This window comes from Uloborus diversus, chromosome 1 (assembly GCF_026930045.1).
Source record: "Uloborus diversus isolate 005 chromosome 1, Udiv.v.3.1, whole genome shotgun sequence".
Taxonomy (NCBI): domain Eukaryota; kingdom Metazoa; phylum Arthropoda; class Arachnida; order Araneae; family Uloboridae; genus Uloborus; species Uloborus diversus.
In genome coordinates this window covers 239,281,525-239,301,844 of record NC_072731.1, presented here as the reverse complement: position 1 = coordinate 239,301,844, position 20,320 = coordinate 239,281,525, and the positions used below count along the sequence as shown (strand labels likewise).

The window sequence follows — 20,320 nt, the reverse complement described above, 5'->3', positions numbered from 1 at the left end:
ACGCTACAAATTTTAATAAAAGTATTGTTACGGAAAGTTGAGATGAAGCACTGAATAGTTTGAATCTAGGAAAGCTTTCGAAAAAAAGGGATTTTTATGTCGAAATCTAAGTGTCAAAAATAATACTTTTTTATTGATATCTCCGCTAATTATCATTGGAGAAATATGTTAAATAGCGAAACATAAAGACAGGAAGATTACGAATCCATCGATACCTGGTTCGATGGTCAGTTCACTGTCGTTCGAGAGAAGTAACTTCGATAAACATACACTCCTTTTGTGAAAATTGCAACACCATGAAGGAAGCATCACTGTTGAATGAAATTTAATGCACAGTTGAGTGGTAATGGTACAAATAAATGATTAGATTTTCAAACCAAGCAAACAATAAAAAGAGATAGAAATTAGTATTTTGTGTGGCCACCACGCGCCGCAATAAGAGCTGCTACACGACCCGGCATGGAGTGAAACTAAGTTTGAATATCTGCCTGCGGAAGAGTATTCCATATTGTTTGTATGCGCAACCAAAGTTCGTCTGTCGAAGCAACAGGACGAGGATCACGAGCAAGACGCCGCCCAATGAAATCACACACATGTTTAATCGGTGACACATCCGGGGAATATGCAGGCCAAGGAAGAAGCTGTACTGGCGAATCAAGGTAGGATTTGACAGTCCTGCGACATGTTAACGGGCATCATCCTGCTGAAATACAGCCCCTGGCCTTGCAGGAAGAAATAGCTTGGGGCTGTAAAACTTCGTTTATGTATCTGGTACTGTTCAAATTGCCCATAATTCGTAGCAATTGTGATCGTCCATGATATGCTATGGCACCCCAAACTATAACTCCCCGGGTGTTCGTTTACTGTGGCGTTCGATAATGCATTCCGGTATGTGCCGTTCACCGGCATAGCGCCTGACACGAATTCGGCCAAAATAGTGCCACAAATTGAAGCGGGATTCGTCAGAAAAGACAGCTTGCTGCCAATCAGCACGCCAGCTCCTATGCACATTGGCCCATTGTATCCGCAGGCGGCTATGGTTTTGCGTGAGAGGAATCCTGTATAAAGGAATCCTTGCGCGCAATCCACGCTGCTGCAGACGTCTCTGATTTGATGAAGCACACAATAAAACACTTGTAGCTGGTGACCAATGTGCTGCCAATTGTCTAGAGAAAGCTGTGCGGTTCGTCAGCGCCATACGCACCAGGTGTCTGTCATCGCGAACTGACGTTACATTTCGGGGTCCACTCCCGGATTTCCGAGCTGTCCGATCCTCGTCCGTCCACTGCTTCCAAACACGCATGATTGTACTGCTGTTACGCTGCACACGAGCGGCTACTGCATGATAAGACAATCCAGCTTCACGAGTGCCAACGATTCTGCCTCGTTCAAACTCCGAAATTTGCTCAAATTTCGCTTTCTTTCGTCGAAGAGGCATAGTAAAGATTCAGTTAACGTTTACTCTAGCATAAAACCACCGATAATCATACACGCCTCGCTACAGCCGTCTATTTATATTCGGTTCGATCCGCCGTTCAGAGGGCGCTGCTCAGCATACGCATGCGCTACCGGTCTGCAATTCTAATCATTTGCATATCATGCCCTACTTTACATTTCCTGCAATTTTCAGCTCACTCGCGTAAGTCCTTCGTGGTGTTGCAATTTTCACAAACAGGAGTGTAGTTGCATACATAGTTGCATATATTGTTACATACATAGGTACATACGCTCAGTTTTTAATTATATAAGATTGTTATTTATAAGCGTATAAAATTATAATTCTTTTTATGAAATTCTTAGTGCTAGATACCTTTGAATAGAGTATAAAAATTTTGCGTAAATGTTGTTGAAATCTCAATTTTGAAATAAAAAAAAACTTTTCCGTCCCGGATGCAGAGTTATTCTTACTTGCTTAGTCACAGATAATTTTTATTTAAATTTGACTATTATGTCATGCATTAAAGTGGTTTTTGATTTGTTGCAGAGCCCAGCTATCTCATTTCATAAACTTGACCTTCCAAGATTTCGACATAATTGGTGGAGAAAACTGTCAGTACGACTATTTAGCATTGTACGACGGTGACAGAAATAACAAGTTTAATTTGATAGGTCGTAAATGTTGTTGAAATCTCAATTTTGAAAAAAAAAAGACCTTTTCCGTCTTGATGCAGAGTTACTTTTACTTGCTTAGTTACAGATAATTGTTATCTAGATTTGACTATTATTTCGTGCATGAAAATGATTTTTGATTTGTTGCAGAGCCCAGCCATCTCATTTCATAAACTTGACCTTCCAAGATTTCGACATAGTTGGTGGAGAAAACTGTCAGTACGACTATTTAGCGGTGTACGACGGTGACAGAAATAACAAGTCTAATTTGATAGGTCGTTTTTGCAACGCCAAGCTTCCACCTACAGAAATTGTGTCTAGCTGGAACTCCCTTCTGTTGGAATTTTCTTCTGATGCTGAAATCACAGGCAGAGGATTTGCCCTGAAGTATGCTTCTAAGAGTTTTCAAATGCCGGCGGATATACAAGTGTATGATCTTGATGGTGAGGTTTTTTCATTCTAAGTAAATAAAGGAAAATACTAATTATATTTTTATTTTAAAATTTTTGCAAAACTTAAAATGAATCTTATGACTCATCACGTATGGAGAATACAAACCGAAAAGCTGGAACTAGAAAATAATTGTAAAAAAGCAGTCGAAAATGTTGTACTCTGGAATGAGTAAAAATGACAACAACGTGCATAAAGTACAGATAAAGTAGTAAAATAGAGTTAAAAACTCAGCCAACAGTTGTTTCGGGGCTGTCATATGACAGTCCCGAAACAGCTGTTTGCTGAGTTTTTAACTCTAGAAAATAATTGATTTAAATGTTCGGCTCTTTTTTCCTCAAGCAATAGAGCACTTTTAGTCAATACTTATGTAGATGCAAAGCCTTTAATGTTCCTACTAAATTATTCGCAGTGTCCTGCACAAAACGATACCTTTCAGAGCAGAACTATAGTGTCTGTATACCCTTTCAACGAACATCTCAGTTCCTATCAATTTCTTGACTTGCTGCAGTACCATTATTCGGCTTTCATTGAAGAATTCACCAGAAATGTTTACTTATAAAAATTTGACAATTGAAACTTTTTACATTTTAGATGTTGATATTTTTCTTTTAAACCGTAGATTGGGAAAAGTGGAGAAATATCCTTTTTTTTTTTTTAACGGAAAAATTAACCGAAAAACTTTAACAGACTAAAGATTTCAGTCAATCTCATTCAAACGCTATAAAAAAAAAACTAATCATGCTAACAATTTTTTACGTAACACAGTATACGTCATCAAGATTAATAATTTCTTGTTCCAATTTCGTTTATAGAATACGTTAGTTTCTATAAAAAAAAATAATATACTGATATTTCTTTAAAAATCAACACTCATTAAAGGACTCATGCTATTTTAATCCCGATTGTAAATTTTTCATCTTTATGGAGTAAATACATTTTTTTTTAAATAATTAAAAAGGAAGTTTTAACTTTTGGCATTTATATGTTTACTTCAAAAATATTCACTTTAAACTCCTTATTTTCTACATTAGTCGGATGATGAGGATTAAGAAAATAAAATGCGTACACGTATAGATTATCAGTTATTGGAAAAAAAATAGAAGAATCGATACCGAGGTGCGTGACAGAAAAACATATTAAATGCTCATCACTGTCAAAACTAATGACTTAATACAGAAAACTTTAGTACCATACAATGTATAAGTACATTATGACTTTGAAGTCGTCTAAACATGAGAATTGTGTTATCTCATGATATCATTCTTAAAGATCTTACTTTACTGATGAAATGAATATACATTTCAAAGAATCTATTTCATACAGATGAGTCTGCATGCAAGCCTCCGTGGAAATATTACAATGGAAATTGCTACAATGCGTACCATGAATCCGACGCTATACAATGGTATGAAGCGGAAGCAAGATGCAGAACTCTTGGAGGAGATCAAAATGGCCATCTTGTCAGCATTTTGGACAAGAAGGAAAATGCCGTGGTTCACTATTACCTCACTAATTTTTGGAATGCGAAGCATAAGTCCTTGTATATAGGTACGTAATACTTCAATTTTCTACCAGAAGAAGTTCCAAAACGCAATTATAAGGACAGGTTTTTTGAGCAATCACGATTGCTTATTGCTTTCATTTGACCGTTCTTGGCGTCCGTGCCTTTTTCAGCTTGGACCAGAAGCCTTTGCAGCACCACCGCCCACCGTCCTCTGCAGGCGGCGCGGCGCGGCGCAGCTGCTCCGGTCCTGAGCTATCCGCTTCTCCTGGTCGGAGGCTTCCATGTCCTACACACACGCACGCTCACACACATACAAACACACGACTTCACACACATACACTCACACACACACAAGCCTACACTTACACGAACGCGCGCCTACACACACACAGACACAAACCTACACACACACACACACACAACTATGCACACGTAACCGCACAAGAGGAGGGTCAGGCTTGGGGGGACAGAAGCCGTTTCTAGAAACAATAACTCCAATGAGTAGGGTCCTGTCGCAGTTCGTGATTGCGAAAAACATAATTTGAATTCAAAATTTCAGAATTCAAATTAATTTTTTTTTTTTTTTGAGCAATCACGATTGCTTATTGTTCTCATTTGACCGTTTTTGGTGTCCGTGCCTTTTTCAACTTGGACCAGAAGCATATGCAGCACCACCGCCCACCGTCCTCTGTTGGCGGCGCGGCGCGGCTGCTCCGGTTTTGAGCTACCCGCTTCTCCTGGTCGAGGCATCCATGTCCTACACACACGCACGTTCACACACATACACACACACGACTTCACACACATACCCTCACATACGCCAACGTGCATACACACAGGTCTACGCACACACACAACTATGCACACGTAACCGCCCAGGAGGAGAGGCAGGCTTGGGGAGGGGGACAGGAGCCGTTTCTAGAAAAAATAACTCCAATGAGTAGGGTCCTGTCCCAGTTCGTGATTGCGAAAAACATAATTTGAATTCAAAATTTCAGAATTCAATTTTTTTTTTTTTTTTTTTTTTTTTTGCCGTAGGTGTTGAATGATTAAAAATTTAACTGCATTTCGTACATTCTCATCTTCAGATAACTTTTCAAGCTTATCAGTTGCAGAATAAATATATTGCTTTGTTGCTGTCAGCTGCGAAAGAACCAATTAAAATTGTTATAGTACACAAGATTATAGTTCAGATTTTTAAAAAGAAATACAGGAAAACGGTTCCGAAATTTTCGAAAACCTTTTTGAAAATTACAGAGCGAGTTCCGTAATACTCGGAAACGTTTTTGAAAATTTTTTGAACTGCAGCTGCACATTATATTCAGAAACGTTTTTGAAAATTATAGAAAAAGAATCCGAAATACTCAAAAAGTTTTTGAAAAATTCTTAAATCGCAGCTTCCCCATATATTCAGAAATTATTCCGGATTTTTATTTTATTTTTTTTTTCGCAGTGTATAATTACTTAATAACACTTCAAGACTTGCACTTAGTTGTTTAAAAATATTTTTTCTCTCACATTTAAGTAGTTACTTTGAGAAAGCATGGTTCAGAATTTTCCAGCACAGATAAATTACTTCTTTTTTTAAAGAACTTTTTTGTAATAGTGTTACATCATACAGAACATCAAAACTAAATACTTGCATTTTTTGGGCAACGCGAAGCAAGACAGCTTAATTTTTTAAATCGTATGCGGTATTAACCACTAAAAAAAATTTCTAGTGTGGCCATTTCAGAGATAATTGCACTGAATCCGCAGCTTTACGTTCTTAAATATTACTAAATTTCAAATTAGGTACTGTAACTAACTTTCTTTCCTCTTTAGCTACTATGAAAATTCATTCTTCATTAGACGTTTTCTTAAAAAATAGAAGAAAAAGAATGAGGGAAAAATTCTACTAAATTATTATTGCAGTTTTTCCAATATCTCTGTGAAAATTTAAACGATATGATATCTTTCAGGATTAAATGATGAAGCAAAAGAAGGCGTTTATCGTTGGAGTGATGGCAATCCCATGATTTACACTGATTGGTAAGAACATATATAGTATGCATATTTCATATGAAATACATTAAAGTGGAACATTTTTTTTTAGAATTTTTGATCCATACGAATCTTTTTCATATTTTTATTTTTTAAGAATTAAACTTTCAATTTCGAATGTGTCATACTTTTTAATGCATTTATATTAGTTATAATGTAGACTTCGTGAATGTATGTACTACGTAGCTTAAAGCGCTAGTTGTTACATCCCTTTACTTTTACGAAGAAAGGGAAGATTTTGATAATTGGGAATCTGGTGATCTTTCTTAATTGGCATCAATTCTTGGCTCCAGCGCCTGCGCGAGAAGTATTTTTCTTCGCGAAGTTAAACAAAGAGACCGGAAACATCTATTCACATAGGGTTACTATAAATCAGCAGGGTTACCAAAAGAATTTTTTTTTCGCAAAAATAAGACGACCACGCCAGATTTCCAATTATAGAACCCAATTATCGAAATATCCCTCAAAGTAACAGCGGAAGGAAAACTACTAATCGAAAATAACAAGTTATTTTTGTTTGTTGCTGAGGGATTATACACAAATGCCGTTTACCTTTCAATTTAATTCAAGAGCAACGTACGAAACAAATATCATGGATTAATCATTCCATAAGACTTTCCCCGTTGGAAATACCAGGGCAGTTAACACTTATGACTATTTGCGTAGAATTTTTTAACTAACATTGATGTTAGTTTATATAGGATACATTATTCATCATCATCGTCGTCGTCGTCAAGGATTAGGCATATAGTTTGTTCTGGCTTCTTAGTCGCCCTACCGTTTCCTGGGCAAACCACGGTCTCGTTTGCCCCTTGGTCTGTAATAAAAAGCAGCTCTTGGAAGTCTCCCTCGTTTCATACGTCGAATATGGTTTTTCCAATCGTCGAATCGACATTCTGTAGTTTTATCATTGAGGCTGAATATCTGTAATTCTCTTCGAATAGATTCATTCCTTATTTTGTCTAGGATAGTGCAGTAAGTTCTTCAGTGATCGCAAATACTTCATCTCTGCTGCTTGAATTCTACTAGTTTCTTTTGTGATCAAAGTCCATGTTTCGGAGCCGTATAGTAAGGTTGGCACACCCATACCCTTATAGAACTTCGGTTGTGTTTCCTTTCTCGTTTTTCCCTTTAGGGTTCTTTTAAAGGTTAAACGTAAGTGTTGAAACCTATGTAGTTTGTTTTGGACATCATTGTCGTGGTCAAAGGTGATGTCGCATCCTATTGAGTTGAAGTGCTTCACCTGTTCAATGAATCTATTATTCACAACATTATTCACAAGAGAAATAATCATCGTAATGATGTTTTGTTTTTTGTATTTATTTTTATTTTAACATGACTCCCAAATTGCGCTATTTTTTTTTTCAGATGAACTACGAGTAATAATTTGGATGATAGTGCAATTAATTCATTAAACATTTTGCGCAAAAAAGAAAACAAAATAAGGAGAGAAGTTACATTTGTTGCGGAAGAAAATCTTTGAAAAATTTCAAATCTTCTAAAGAACTCGAAAATACGTATTCTTTTTCATAATCTTCATCCGCTTATGTCCCATAAAATTAATGAAAAGGAAATAGACAACCACAGGATCATACATGGCAGAGCACTGAATTTCTTTGGCCGACTTCTGGACCATTTTCTAGCATCAGATAGAATTTGATTTTTTGGAGAAAAATGTTGTTATTTCAGAAGGAGTTATTTGGATTACAATCAGGAAAGTACACAGTTTATTTTTACAACGTTTTCATAATTGTACTAATTGTTGAAATTCTTACTTGTACGAAAATCCACCATCAAGCTCTTAAGTGGTCGACTACTGGTTAGGGTGCTTCAAAGAAACTTTTTTTAGCTAGAGTCCAGGCCCCCCCCCCTTTTTTTAGACTTACTAATAGTATTATGCTGTAAAAGCTTTGGCTTCTTGCTCAAATTTTAAGAGGGGCTCAATGACCCCTCAATTTAACATTAGCCGTAGCATAGAAAATGTCATAAATTTAGAAACATTCAATTTTCCCCTTTTTTTTTTGTAAATCATTATTTAATTACAACGTATATGCATATTAATCGTGTATATTAAAATATGTTGCATTGTTTTTTCAGTTCAATGTATTTTTAGCCCCCCTCCCCATACGCATGAAGCTTGGGGGAGGGGGTTGAGCACCCTCTTTCAGTTGAAGTAGGAAGCTGAAATTCTTCCAGTATATTACTATCCACAGGTCTACAAATATTGGGGGGTGTCCTATCACATAAAAGAAACTTATTTTTACATGTGTCAACCACCCTACTACTGGTGCTTTTACCCTATATCGAACCATTTTTGAGAAAGGAAGTCTAACTCCTCCGTTTTCCATCAAGAGGCACTGCGAAGAGTTTCAGCTGGCAAGTGGCAGTCCTTGGATGGAATAACTGAGCGGGTGGTGTATTTTAAGTATTTCTGCCTTAGCCCTGACTTAGGGCGGTAACTTACTACAAAATACCATGCTTTGCCATCAATCTTTGAGTCGAACCGCACTACTGCTGCGGTCACTCATCTGGTGCGCTAATTCTACATTAACTAGCAGTTTGTTTAGCTCTCTTGGCTCCCTTAAGAGGTTTTTCGCCTCCAGCTCATGTGGTTCCTATTCCGGGCTGATGAGTGCTAAACATCACGAAACTGCAGTAATCGGATGAAATAACTGAGCTGGTGGTGTACTTTAAGTATTTTTGCCTTAACCCTGACTTAGGGCGGTAACTTACTACAAAAAAAGTACGTTTACGAATATGACTTTAGGAGTTCAAAAGTTACGGGAACGAGAACAAACTCTAGTAGATACGCTGTGCATCAGCGTATAACTCAAAGTATGTAAATTTAAATGTGCATTTGTGACTTTCAATTTTCTAGGGCACCAGCCGGACGTAGCCTCCGAACTCAACCGGACGGCGGAGCCTATCAGGACTGTACCATGCTACGTGTTGACAGTGGTCACTCTACTGCCCATTGGCATGACATCCCGTGCTCGCTGGGGAAGCTGGCTTTCCATAACTGGGATGGTATTGATTGGGGTGTCGATGACCCTAGCAAAGGAGGAAGTGAGAGAGAAGCTTTGGCCTCTATAAGCAGCTATATATGCAAAATGCAAAGTGACAGGCCAGCAGGTAAAATATTTTTTAGAATTCGGAACTTATTGGAAAAAAGACAAGCATTTCATATGATATGCCTCTTTTAAGATGCATAACTTAATCAATTTTCATTTTCCATTTCATTATTAAATACGTCTTGCGTCTCTCAATCTTAGAGTAAGTATTTGAGTAGGAAGTATAGGTTCATCGTCTCTTTTGACCTTTTAGAAATCGCGAGAAGCTCTGCTGCATCTTGCTTTCTTCATTGTCACCTGACAGATCCTTTGCATGATAGTTCATTGGCTATCAATGGCTATTATTGGTCTAATTAGGTTAACTCGAGTTTACAAGCTATCCCCCCCCCCCCCCCACATACACACACACACAAAATGACAAGTTGAATATTTTTGATAGAGAGTGTAATAAAGTATAATTAGCGTAAAAGAAAATGAACAGGATTGTGTTGTAAATGACATGGTGTGGCACAAAAACTCAAACAAAATTTGCATCATCAGATAGAAGTTAACTAATTTCCTTTTAACGAGTGGTAATTTCTTTTCGTCTACCACTTTCAGTAGAAAATATTTTATACTGTATCTCTTTGTTTGCGGATTGTTTTTCTGCTCCTTTACAATGTTAAGCGAAAGACATTCTATTTTAAGGTTGTTTTAGCAATAAAACAACAGTAAGTTTGCTTAATGTGCCCTGGCAAACAGTAGATATGAGATGTAGTCTACCGTTCGAAGGAACTTGGAAATGATGACGGAAAAGTACAGCGAACACTTCCGTTAATATAATAGTAAGGCCATCATAAAGCAAGTTGAAGGCGATTCTTGGCTTCCATGAGAAAGATCGCTCGTATAATGGGAGTATGTGACTGATCAAAACAAAGCTCGGACTGAAGCCTTACAAGTTTCAAAAAATTTAGCCTTTCACTATTGAAAACGAACTCGTGTGGTTCCAAACATGTAAAAAAAAAATTTGAGACAGGCCGCAAGTGGGAGCTAGAAGTGATTTATTTATTTTTTTTTCTTCATTAATGCTCTTTACCGTCCAAATTAGCTCATAACTACCAAACCAATACGATTTAGTTTGCAGTCACTCCTAGTACGGAAGCAAATGTTGAAAATTGCCCAAATCCAAATTCGGTCTTGATCTAGGGAGCAAATGGCAAAATGCTTCTGATTCTTGTGGATGAGGGCATTAAAATCACTAAAAAAGCGTACCATTGGGACATTTTAGAAGATTTTGCACTTCCGTGGGCAAAAAAGTACTTCGGCAATGTAAGCTGGACGTTTCAGCAAGACTCCGCAAATACTTCACTAGACCAACAATGCATAACTAGAGCGAGAGGCGTAATTTTCGAACAAGATATCATCCTACTCGCTAGATTTCAATCCTATGGGCTCATATTTGATACATTTTGGATTTTAGGTTCTGCCTTAAATCACACAAAGTTTGGGCTCTCAAAAGCAATCGCTTTGGTGGGAATGGGGTAGATTCAAGTTCGCAGCTACCACTATATCAACTTGTTGTAGTTATGATGTTTGTGGATGAGATTTTCTATAAAAATTTGGCAAAGAAGAAAATAATATTGATTAAAATATACTGAATAAAATAAATTTATATTTAGCTTTTGATGCATTGCATTATGGACCAAAAGCACTGCTTTGTAATATTTGGACTTTTTTTTTCCCTGCACCCACCCACATCGATCCTTTAGGAGTTTTTAAGTTCCAATTTTTGTGACCAGAGTTTCAATTTTTCCTTCCCTAGGCAATCAAGAAGGCCTTCCTTCGATCCCAGCTCAGATTGAAGCAACCGGTACAACACCAACTAACGTGATCGCGGAAAAGTACTACATTTGCAGAAACAAAGAAATTATATCGACTCAGTTTGTGTGCAACATTGCAGAGGACTGCAGGGATGGCAGCGATGAAGAGACTTGTCGTAAGTTATAAAGTTGACTTATTGAATAAAAAATTACTTTATATCACTGCGCGTCACAATGGTCACTAGTTACTAAGTGACATAATTGTAACCCTTCACAGGAGTCGTGATGTGACATATGACACGTTTCGTGTGATTTCACTGCGACGTCCACTGACAATTATACTATAACCGGTCGCTTTGTGATGTTGATAAAACATCAATGCCACGGCATTTTGTGACGTCGCGGTGAATAAATATTCATTAGTTGTTACAACCTGTTAGGGATATTATACTGACGTTTCGTAACACACTGGAAAAGGGTGCGAAGAACATTTTTGGCAATGCCCAGGAAAGTTTATAAATTTTTACTATCGATTAATATGTATAACCTCTAGTTTATTATTACCCCCCTCAAAATATAATTCTTTTATGTTACGATGAACTCGTTTGCACCGACAAAAGTCAGTTCATTGCAATCACTTAAAAAAGCCAATAAAAAAATTCCTATGAGAGAGGAAAAATAGGATCATTGCAGGTAGAATTTTGAACCTATTCCTTATCAGGTACAACGCGGGTCATTTCAGGAAAAGTATTGGTCAACTGCTGGTCGTAAAGGATCTTTTCGGAAATTCTTAATCTCGGCATTAAGCCAGTTTATTGCAATTCCTTTTCAAACACGCCATAGGAGTATGTATTTTTTTAAATCGATGTTTCTGATCATTGATGTAGTTAAACATTGTTGTTTCACGCCATCGTAAAATACATTGCCGAATCTCAATAGTTACTTTTTACTATTGAAAATCTACGTTTTTTTTTTCTTTGATGTCGCATTTTTAATTTTAATGCCAGTGATTTTCTACTTTTATTCAGATCTTCTAAAACGTATTATCTGTATTTCAGCTCCAAAGGAATGTCCCCAAAGTAGTTTCCGATGTCATAACACGAAGTGTGTGTCGGTCACTGCTTATTGTGACTATAAAGATGACTGTGGAGATTTGTCCGACGAATTTAGATGCAGTAAGTTAAGCAACAAAATTTCTAAATCGGAAAACTTCTATTTTTCAACTTCATTTCTGTTTGGCCAGGAAAAATTCTTTTATCTGCTTATTTGTTTATGTAATGATGTTTTTTTTTTTTCAAAGAGGACCTTTAGCAGAAATCACTTTTTTTTCAAGAATGTTGTTTCAAAAGGCGGCATTTGCTCTAACTTCTCAATCTGTTGCATATATTAAGTGCTCCTCCTCCCTGTTTCTAAGATGATATTATAATAGCAAACTTAAATAGTAATGTTTCTCCTACATTTTCTCAAATTAAGAGTGCATGTAATCTCAAATACAAATGAATTATACTGTAAATTCATTGTTATGCGGACTAATTTGAAGAGACTATACACAAGGTTTCTTTTTCACCAAATTTACAATTAACTCTTACTCTTTGACTAGTATGATATCCCGCTCATAGATTGTAAATGGACGTATCTACCAGTTTGCAGAGCTGATAATTTAAGCTTTTTTCGTTTCAAAAGAAATTTTTATTGTTTCCATAGAAACTTTTTATTAAACACTATAACTCCGATCTTCTTCCGTCTTGAATATGCTTAATTTTAACGTGCACATATTTTTTTTTTTAATTACAATCGCAGTTATATTTTTTATTATTTAAATTTCTTTGCAGTGTTCTTTACATTTTCAGATAAAAATACTTTCTTGAAAAAATTTCAGATCATCGTGAATGTAGAACAGACGAATTTCAGTGTCGGAACGGTCAATGTATCCCACATGAACAGAGGTGTGATCTTTTGCCAAATTGCTATGACAAGTCAGATGAACATGATTGCAAAGGTACAAAACATTATTCTTTTTTTTTTTCAGCACGCTACATAATTTCATTTCAGCTCACATGCTCGTACATTTAAAACAAGAGAATTCTGATACTGAAATTAAACTGCTGAACAGCAACAAAAATTTTGTAGCTCATCGCATGTTTGTTGTTTCTGTTTATCCTCACTGTCTGACGGAGTCAGGCAAGTTCCACGATCCCGTTGACTGTGAGGAAGTTGAAGACCAAAAGGGGATTGCTAAAGAGATCCTCCCTAGAGAGTCCCATGCAATCCAAAATGTGAACTGGAGAAGCCTGATGACTTAAGCACTTGGTGCAGGAGGCGAAAGTTTTCCTGCCCTCGTTGAAAATGAAGCACTTGATGTGACCATTAGCAAATCTTGAGAGAGCATTCCGGGTACGTCTTTTACACTGGAAATTAAGGGACAAACACAGTTTTGATCCCCTGTATCAATCATGGGGGGAGGGTTCCACTCCTCCAAGATTTTTGATTTTTCTCGAGAGTATAACTTCATAAAGGTAAGTGTGGATGATGGAGCTGTTGTGGTACTGCAACCTTCCTTAGCAAGATTATTACCCATTTCGTTCGCGTGGATGTTCACATGAGAGGGTATCCATTGCAAATGAACATCATGATTCAGAGAAATGAGCTTTCACTCAAGTAGAATGGATTTGCTGGTCTTGTCGCCAACAAGAAGCCAATTACTAAGATGGTGGAGAGAACTACTGCTCTCAGACATGATCCATAATTCACCATAATCCTCTTCAGAAAGAATAGCTTCTAGTTTAAGGTCTTTTGCAATCAATTCACTTCTGAAGACGGAGCAGTGATCGGGATTGCGATGCGAAAGAGTCAAGTTGCCATGAGGCGTCTGCATAAATATGCCACTACCTGCAAGGTTGTCAATTTCGCTACCGTAAGTAAAAATATTGATGGCATTGTTAGGAATGTGATCTAGGTTTCCCAACCCCAGTTGTCTAAGATGTTCTGGGATGTAGTCTTTCTTTTCAACAAGAGAACTTATGTTAAAGTGAAAGTGAACCCTGGGGGACCATCTGCAGAATTCAAGCAGCAATGTAGCGAGTTGGGTTCAACTTTACAATTAGGTAGCTGTAGAGAGGCGGCTAGACTGAAAGGGCAGTTTCTCTTTAATCATTGATGATTACTCCAGCTGTTAAGATACATGGAGGTCTTGTTGTCGGAGCCATAACTAGAGAGTTTATTGTAGTATTTCGCAAGACCAGCTTGTCTTCTAGTATGGAGTGGCTGCAGATCAGTTTCATAAAGAACGATTTCAGATGGACAACTATAATGACTTCGAAGGCTGAAAAGTCATCTTTATCAAAGATAATAACCAAATTAAAACTGTAGTCTCAGTAAACAACTTTGATACAAAAAAAACGTAGTAGTATTGACGATCGTAAACCTAAAAGAAAATATATCAGTGCGAAATGGGCACACACTTCTAGCGTTCTAGAGTTTCTACTATTTGAAATTGTTGGACTCATATTCAGATTTTTTAAGACATTTTTAAGTAACAAAATTCAACATTTTAATAAGGTGAAGAATCTTTTGTTGAATGTCTATGAATTCATAAGATTTTTTTAAATAGTTTTGCTTTAAAAGTCTGCAATTCTTTTTACTGTTGTTAAAATTTCAGCATTTTTGCACTAATTAAAAACCATATTCTTAATTAAATAGAAATACGTTTTTTCATCATCAAGTATACACACCAATACATTTTTTAGATTCCAGTGATAACATTGATTTAAATAAAAAATTCTAATGAGCCACAAAAAACCTACAAATTGAATTCATTGCATCAAACTCATGTTTTTGCATTTATATATCTTTAATTTTGCGCTGTACTTACGACTATAGGTTTTTGTAACCCGAACAGCACTTTCCAATGTTATGACGGCACCTGCATTCCCAGATACACTCTGTGTGACGGCCATAGAGACTGCCCTGGCAAATACCACGAAGATGAGCAATATGGCTGCTGTAAGTAATTGTAACAGTCCAGGAGGCTAATTACTGTGATTATCTGTCATATCTTATTTTGTGTTGGGATAAACTATGGGTATGTTTTTAATAATTTCAATTCAAGTTTTTATAAGGATTTTTGGTACCAAATTTGAGATCTAACTCATCTTAGCTATTTTTAGAGTACAGTTTGAAAATGTTTTGACATATTTAAACCCAACGTAACTGTCTGGAATGCAGCACTAACGGTTCACCGTGACCACGGGGAAACAGAGAAGTTTTCAGTAGTTGGTAAGATGTGCGAGAGCTCAATAGCATGAGTTAAACTTAGTTCAGACATCGTCCGCACATCACGTACGTTTTCCGAAAAGAGAGAAGCATTCATTTGTTGCAAACGCACGAAAAGCGCATGTCAGTAGTCTCACCCAATAGAGAGAGCGCTCTCATTTCGTGGAGACCAATGAAATGCGACTCCGAACTCTACGAACGTCTGATATCTAGCTTCTCGTCCCGTTGACGGGTCCCGTACAATACGGGTTTCTGTCATAGCAATGCCAATCGAAAACTGGTTTTAGGGAGAAAAAAGCGGAGCTCACGTGCCGAACGGACGCAGTCTGAATGTTGCTTTAGACTTATAATGAGTGTATCATGAGCTCTGATAAGTTGAGCTATGACCTTACGTCGAAACCTTCCTCAACTAATAAGAAGGCTTTTATCTGCATTTCAAGTATCTGGTCGAGAGTCGAATAGTCAGGAGAATATAGTGTGTCTCTGATAAGTTGAACTATGACCTTAACAGCGTTTACTCCTATTGGCATAATAGGGAATTAAGGGTAATTGGCATCGAGCTACGCTGGGATACTTTCGTAGCAGTTTTGAAAACGTTTTCTTACTCAAATCCATGCCAATAACACGTGCCTATTTTACTGAACTCGCACTAAAAGATAAATTTCGGGAATTTAGCTGTTTGATGCAGAGTCGAATCGTCTGGTGAACGCGGACGTTAGAATGAACGTGAAATTTTCTGACCTAGAATGGGGTTTTTTCTTATGTTAGTTAAAGCTGCAGCGCATTCTTTACATTGCAAGTAAGAGATGTAGGGTTTATCTAAGTTCGGTGGTGTAAACGGTCATGTTTAATATACACTATTTTCTGTGTTTTCAATGTCTTTGTTGTATATCGTAATTAAATATTATTTTTCTTTAAAAAATTCTTTTATTTACTGAAAAAATAAAAAGACACTACTCTGGAAGAAGTTTTCAAAAAGACAAAAATTAGCGGGATAAGAAAACTTAGAAACTGCTTAGCAAAAGAGCTGCTTTTCAAAAAGGAGTAAACCATTTTACATTTCCGGTAGCCGGAAGTAGTTTGTAGTAAGTTACATATTTCAGAGTTTTGAAAAGATATATAGAATGAATATTTTAAGTATTTCATTTTCATTATTAGATAGGTACTGCAATATTAGTCTAGCACCATTTCCTAAGTATAACCTTGTTGAAATAGGTATTGTCTACTGAAATTTCAGAATTTTCTTTTCCAATAAGGTTGCAGTAAATGCTGACACGTTGAAATAGCTGCCCTCTCTTTTGCTTGTTTAAAATACAGAATGACTGGATTTTTTTTTTTTTTTTTTAATACCAAATTTCTGGTTCTCCGTAATCTTAGTTCTAACATTCAACCAAAAGATTACCAATAGATATTTTATCAATTCGTTCGTTGGTTCGTGAATTTTATATAATATTCAACAATAAAAGATGACAAAGAGCAGGATTTTGAACATTTATTTATTCATTTTCTTTTCAGTTATATAAAGTAATAGAAATGCAAATTTCTATTTACTTTAATTTATTTGTCTAATTTCTAGCTCGAAGAGAAGATAGAGACGGTAGAAGTGAAGAGAAGAAATTATGTTCTAAAAGAGGTTTGTAGATAATTTTAAGAATGGACATTATAAAACAAAAACTTCTTTTCTTTTGAAAATAATGTTGCTTAAATTCAATTTTAAGGTTTTTCTGTGTGAAGCTAATTTTAACTTCATTTCGAAGTTCATTACTCTTCAAATGTTGAATTTTATGAAATATTATCTTAGACGCACTTTCAACCAGACATTTTAATCTAAGCCTCTTCTATCATTATTTGTTCCAATAGATAAGAAACTCAAATTGTGGAGAAACAGATTCAAGTATAAAGATTGATGACTTTCAGTAACTACTTTTTTTCGCTATATGAACTACTGCAAAATTTCTTGCGGAGCTAAATTTGTAATATATCAACCCCTACACTAGTAATTTACTATTTTTAAGTCTTTTAAAAGCGTCGTCAATGAACAAAATTTATCTTTTATAGTTTGTCTATAACAAATCAGACTGTTTGATTAGTGCTTTTAACGCTTAAACTGTCCCTCATTATACTGAAGTTTTCTGAACTGTTTAAATTAGTTTCGAAAGAATTGTTATAAGAGGAAGGGGGAGGGAATACTCTGAATCATATAAATCATTAAAAAAATTATCAGGAGGAGTGAGGGTGACATATAGGCCACTATGAATACGTTAGTTCTCCAGATTAGTTTATTGTACGTCTCCGAAAACTGCACGATTTGATTAGTCCACCTTATTGATTAGTCCCTGAAAACTTGGTTACACTGAAAACAATAACTAAGAAGAATGTTCTCGCCTTATTTGTTAAAAGAAATAAAACAGCAATATATACTCGTATCTTATAAAACAAAGACGTCTTTGAAATTATCTATTTGCCACAAAAAATATGTAGTTCTGAAAAAAAGTAATGGCTAAATTTAGTTTTCAAAAGAAATTTTAAAAAAAGGGTTGATTTCCTCAACAGGTCGCATAGAAATAAAGTAACTCGAAAAATGAAAGCTGTGAACCGTAGTTTATTAAAAAGAAAAAAACTTTTGATAGACTCTGGAAATCTTTTTGAGAAAGTGATGTTATTCCTCTTATGAATTTGTTTTCCAGATAGGAAGACCTGCTTGGATCTTTATTATTTGGACAACATTCGAACAAGTGGATACTACACAATCGATTCCGATGGATCTGACGGCCCTATACCTCCCTTCGAAGTGTACTGCCAGATAGGGCCCTCCCCAGAAAAGGTCATCACCGTCGTGCATCATGATTCCGAACTTCCGATCTACGTACGTTCCGACAAGGATGGTCCAGGGAGTTACAGCAGGACTCTTGTCTACATGCTTGGCATGGACAAGATCAAAGCGTTGACGAATGCGTCCAAGACTTGTCGTCAGGAAATCAGCTGGCAGTGTTCTGGAACCGGATTTCATTTCCATTCAGGAAAACCGTGGAGTTGGTGGGTTTCTTGGAACGGAGAGCCCCAGTATATCTGGGGCGGTGCGAAAGACAATAGGACTTGCGGGTGCTACACGAAAGGTTCCTGCAAAAATCCCTCCTATTCATGCAACTGTGACAGTGTTCAGAAGTTTCAGTGGGATGAAGATGAAGGGTATCTGGAAAACAAAATAACACTTCCTGTGAAAGAAGTAAGAATAATGTTAATAGTAATCTTAATTATACATTTCTACCCAAAAAATCAGGAAAAAAGGTCTAAGAAAGTAAAAAGAGTTTAAACATAAAAAGGGGTTCAAAAGAAGAAATAGTCTATAAAAGACCTACTTTTCCTATAATTCATTGCTTCGGAAAGTATGGAATTCTATTGTCTGTGGCAAATTCGATGTATTTTTACTACATAGTCTAGAAAATTTTTAAAAAAAATCTTATATGAGGCAGTGAGAAGCAAAGGGATGCAAGAGGACTATTTTAAGTTTCGAGTAAAACGCGTTTAAAAATCAGATCCTTGGTAGGCTTTCATTGAAATTTTTTCCTAAATCATGCTGTACAGCAGCACCTACCAGGGCTACTATTACCATCTCTTGCCCCAAGACGGAGGAGAGGTTCACCTACCATTTGTACTGGTTATCTCCAAATTTTTAATTTTGCCACTTGCATCCCTTTGCTTATCACTATGCTCTCCGAATTTCAAGGAATGTCAATATTGCGAAGTTTAATTTATAAGGGAAAATGTTACGTTTCTCATATCAAAACCAGGGGGAAGAATGGCAAAATGTCAATATTTTCACTGCATTATATAAAAAAAAAGTACTGGTGTTTGAAAGTACTAAACTCATTCGTTATTCATTGAACAGGAACTTTTGATAACTTTGCTGCCTTGATCCTTCTCCTTTCTTGCCTGTTAAAATAGAGCAAAAAAATTCTACCTTATCAACACGCAGTGTTACCGTATTGAGCACAGTTCGAGCAAAAATTAATAATTCGATATTCTTCCGTGTACTTTTCTTATTTCATTACGTTTATTGAAGGCAACTTTGTTATGTAGGTAAGATTTGGCTACACGTTCAGAACAGGACAGTTTGGTTATCACAGAATAGGACCTCTCGAATGTTTAGGAAATGGTAAGTTCTTTTCTCCTCAAACTCAAGCGTTTTTTTTTTTTTTTCTTTTTTTCTTTTTCTCCTTCGAATTATATTATTGACTTAAATTGAAATGCAGTTATCCAAACGCAGCATTAGTTTAAAAAGCTTTTGAAATATTCTAAAGAAAACAAATAATGTTCATTTTATGCTATTCTTAATTTGTGAATAGTTTTACAGTGTTTTTTTCAAATTCCACTTGAATGTAAAAACGTTTTAGATTTTCCGAGTTCCTATTAAGACAAATCAAACTTATCGAAAACCCGAGAAAAATGTTTTTAAAAATTCGAGAGATATCTTTTGAGACAACAAAATTTAGATATCTTGAGCTCTTTTCAGAGTTTCTAAAAAAAGTGCAATTTTCTCAAAAAAAAAAACTTTTGAGATAATTTTTAATGACATAGGTTGTTTTACTAGTTGGTAGCTTATCTACCTATTGTGAACCGTAAAATAAATGCGAGAGTCCCAAAATAGACGAAAATGATTTTGTGATTGATTTTTGTAATAAAAATATGATAAATCACATTAATTGAACCAGTTTTTTTTTTTTTTTTTTTTCAAAAACCTGTCAAAAAACAGGCTTGCTGTTTAAAATTAAAAAAAAAAAAAGATGTTTAGCTGCACACTAAGTGTGAATTTACTGTTTGCTTCAAGTAGACCTTGTTTGGATTTTTTATGAACAGAAGTTTATGTACTTGCTTTATATTTTCTACACAAAAAATAAAAATACTAAAACTTTTGCGCTTGACAGGTTTTGCACTGAACCCAAAATTTTACGGGCTGCCTTCTTGCTACAGAAGCGCTGTTTTTGACATGTTTTTGTACTAAAATGTCTGTTTACCTCTAAGGAAGTACATGCCACCTACAATTCAATTTTGTAAACAAATGCTGTTTG

The 20,320-nt window shown here is 36.0% G+C and overlaps 1 protein-coding gene across 1 annotated transcript in view; it reads left to right on the top strand.

Moving 5' to 3' along the window:
- The window catches only part of LOC129219482 (uncharacterized), a 69,362-nt gene that overhangs the window by 25,857 nt on the left and 23,185 nt on the right, over positions 1-20,320 (top strand). The window contains exons 16-26 of the mRNA XM_054853869.1: positions 2,260-2,552; positions 3,886-4,110; positions 6,028-6,097; positions 8,988-9,241; positions 10,982-11,155; positions 12,038-12,154; positions 12,859-12,978; positions 14,859-14,981; positions 16,828-16,884; positions 17,939-18,477; positions 19,332-19,407. Coding sequence (XP_054709844.1) covers positions 2,260-2,552; positions 3,886-4,110; positions 6,028-6,097; positions 8,988-9,241; positions 10,982-11,155; positions 12,038-12,154; positions 12,859-12,978; positions 14,859-14,981; positions 16,828-16,884; positions 17,939-18,477; positions 19,332-19,407 — 2,048 coding nt within the window. The remainder of the gene's footprint in view (positions 1-2,259; positions 2,553-3,885; positions 4,111-6,027; positions 6,098-8,987; positions 9,242-10,981; positions 11,156-12,037; positions 12,155-12,858; positions 12,979-14,858; positions 14,982-16,827; positions 16,885-17,938; positions 18,478-19,331; positions 19,408-20,320) is intronic.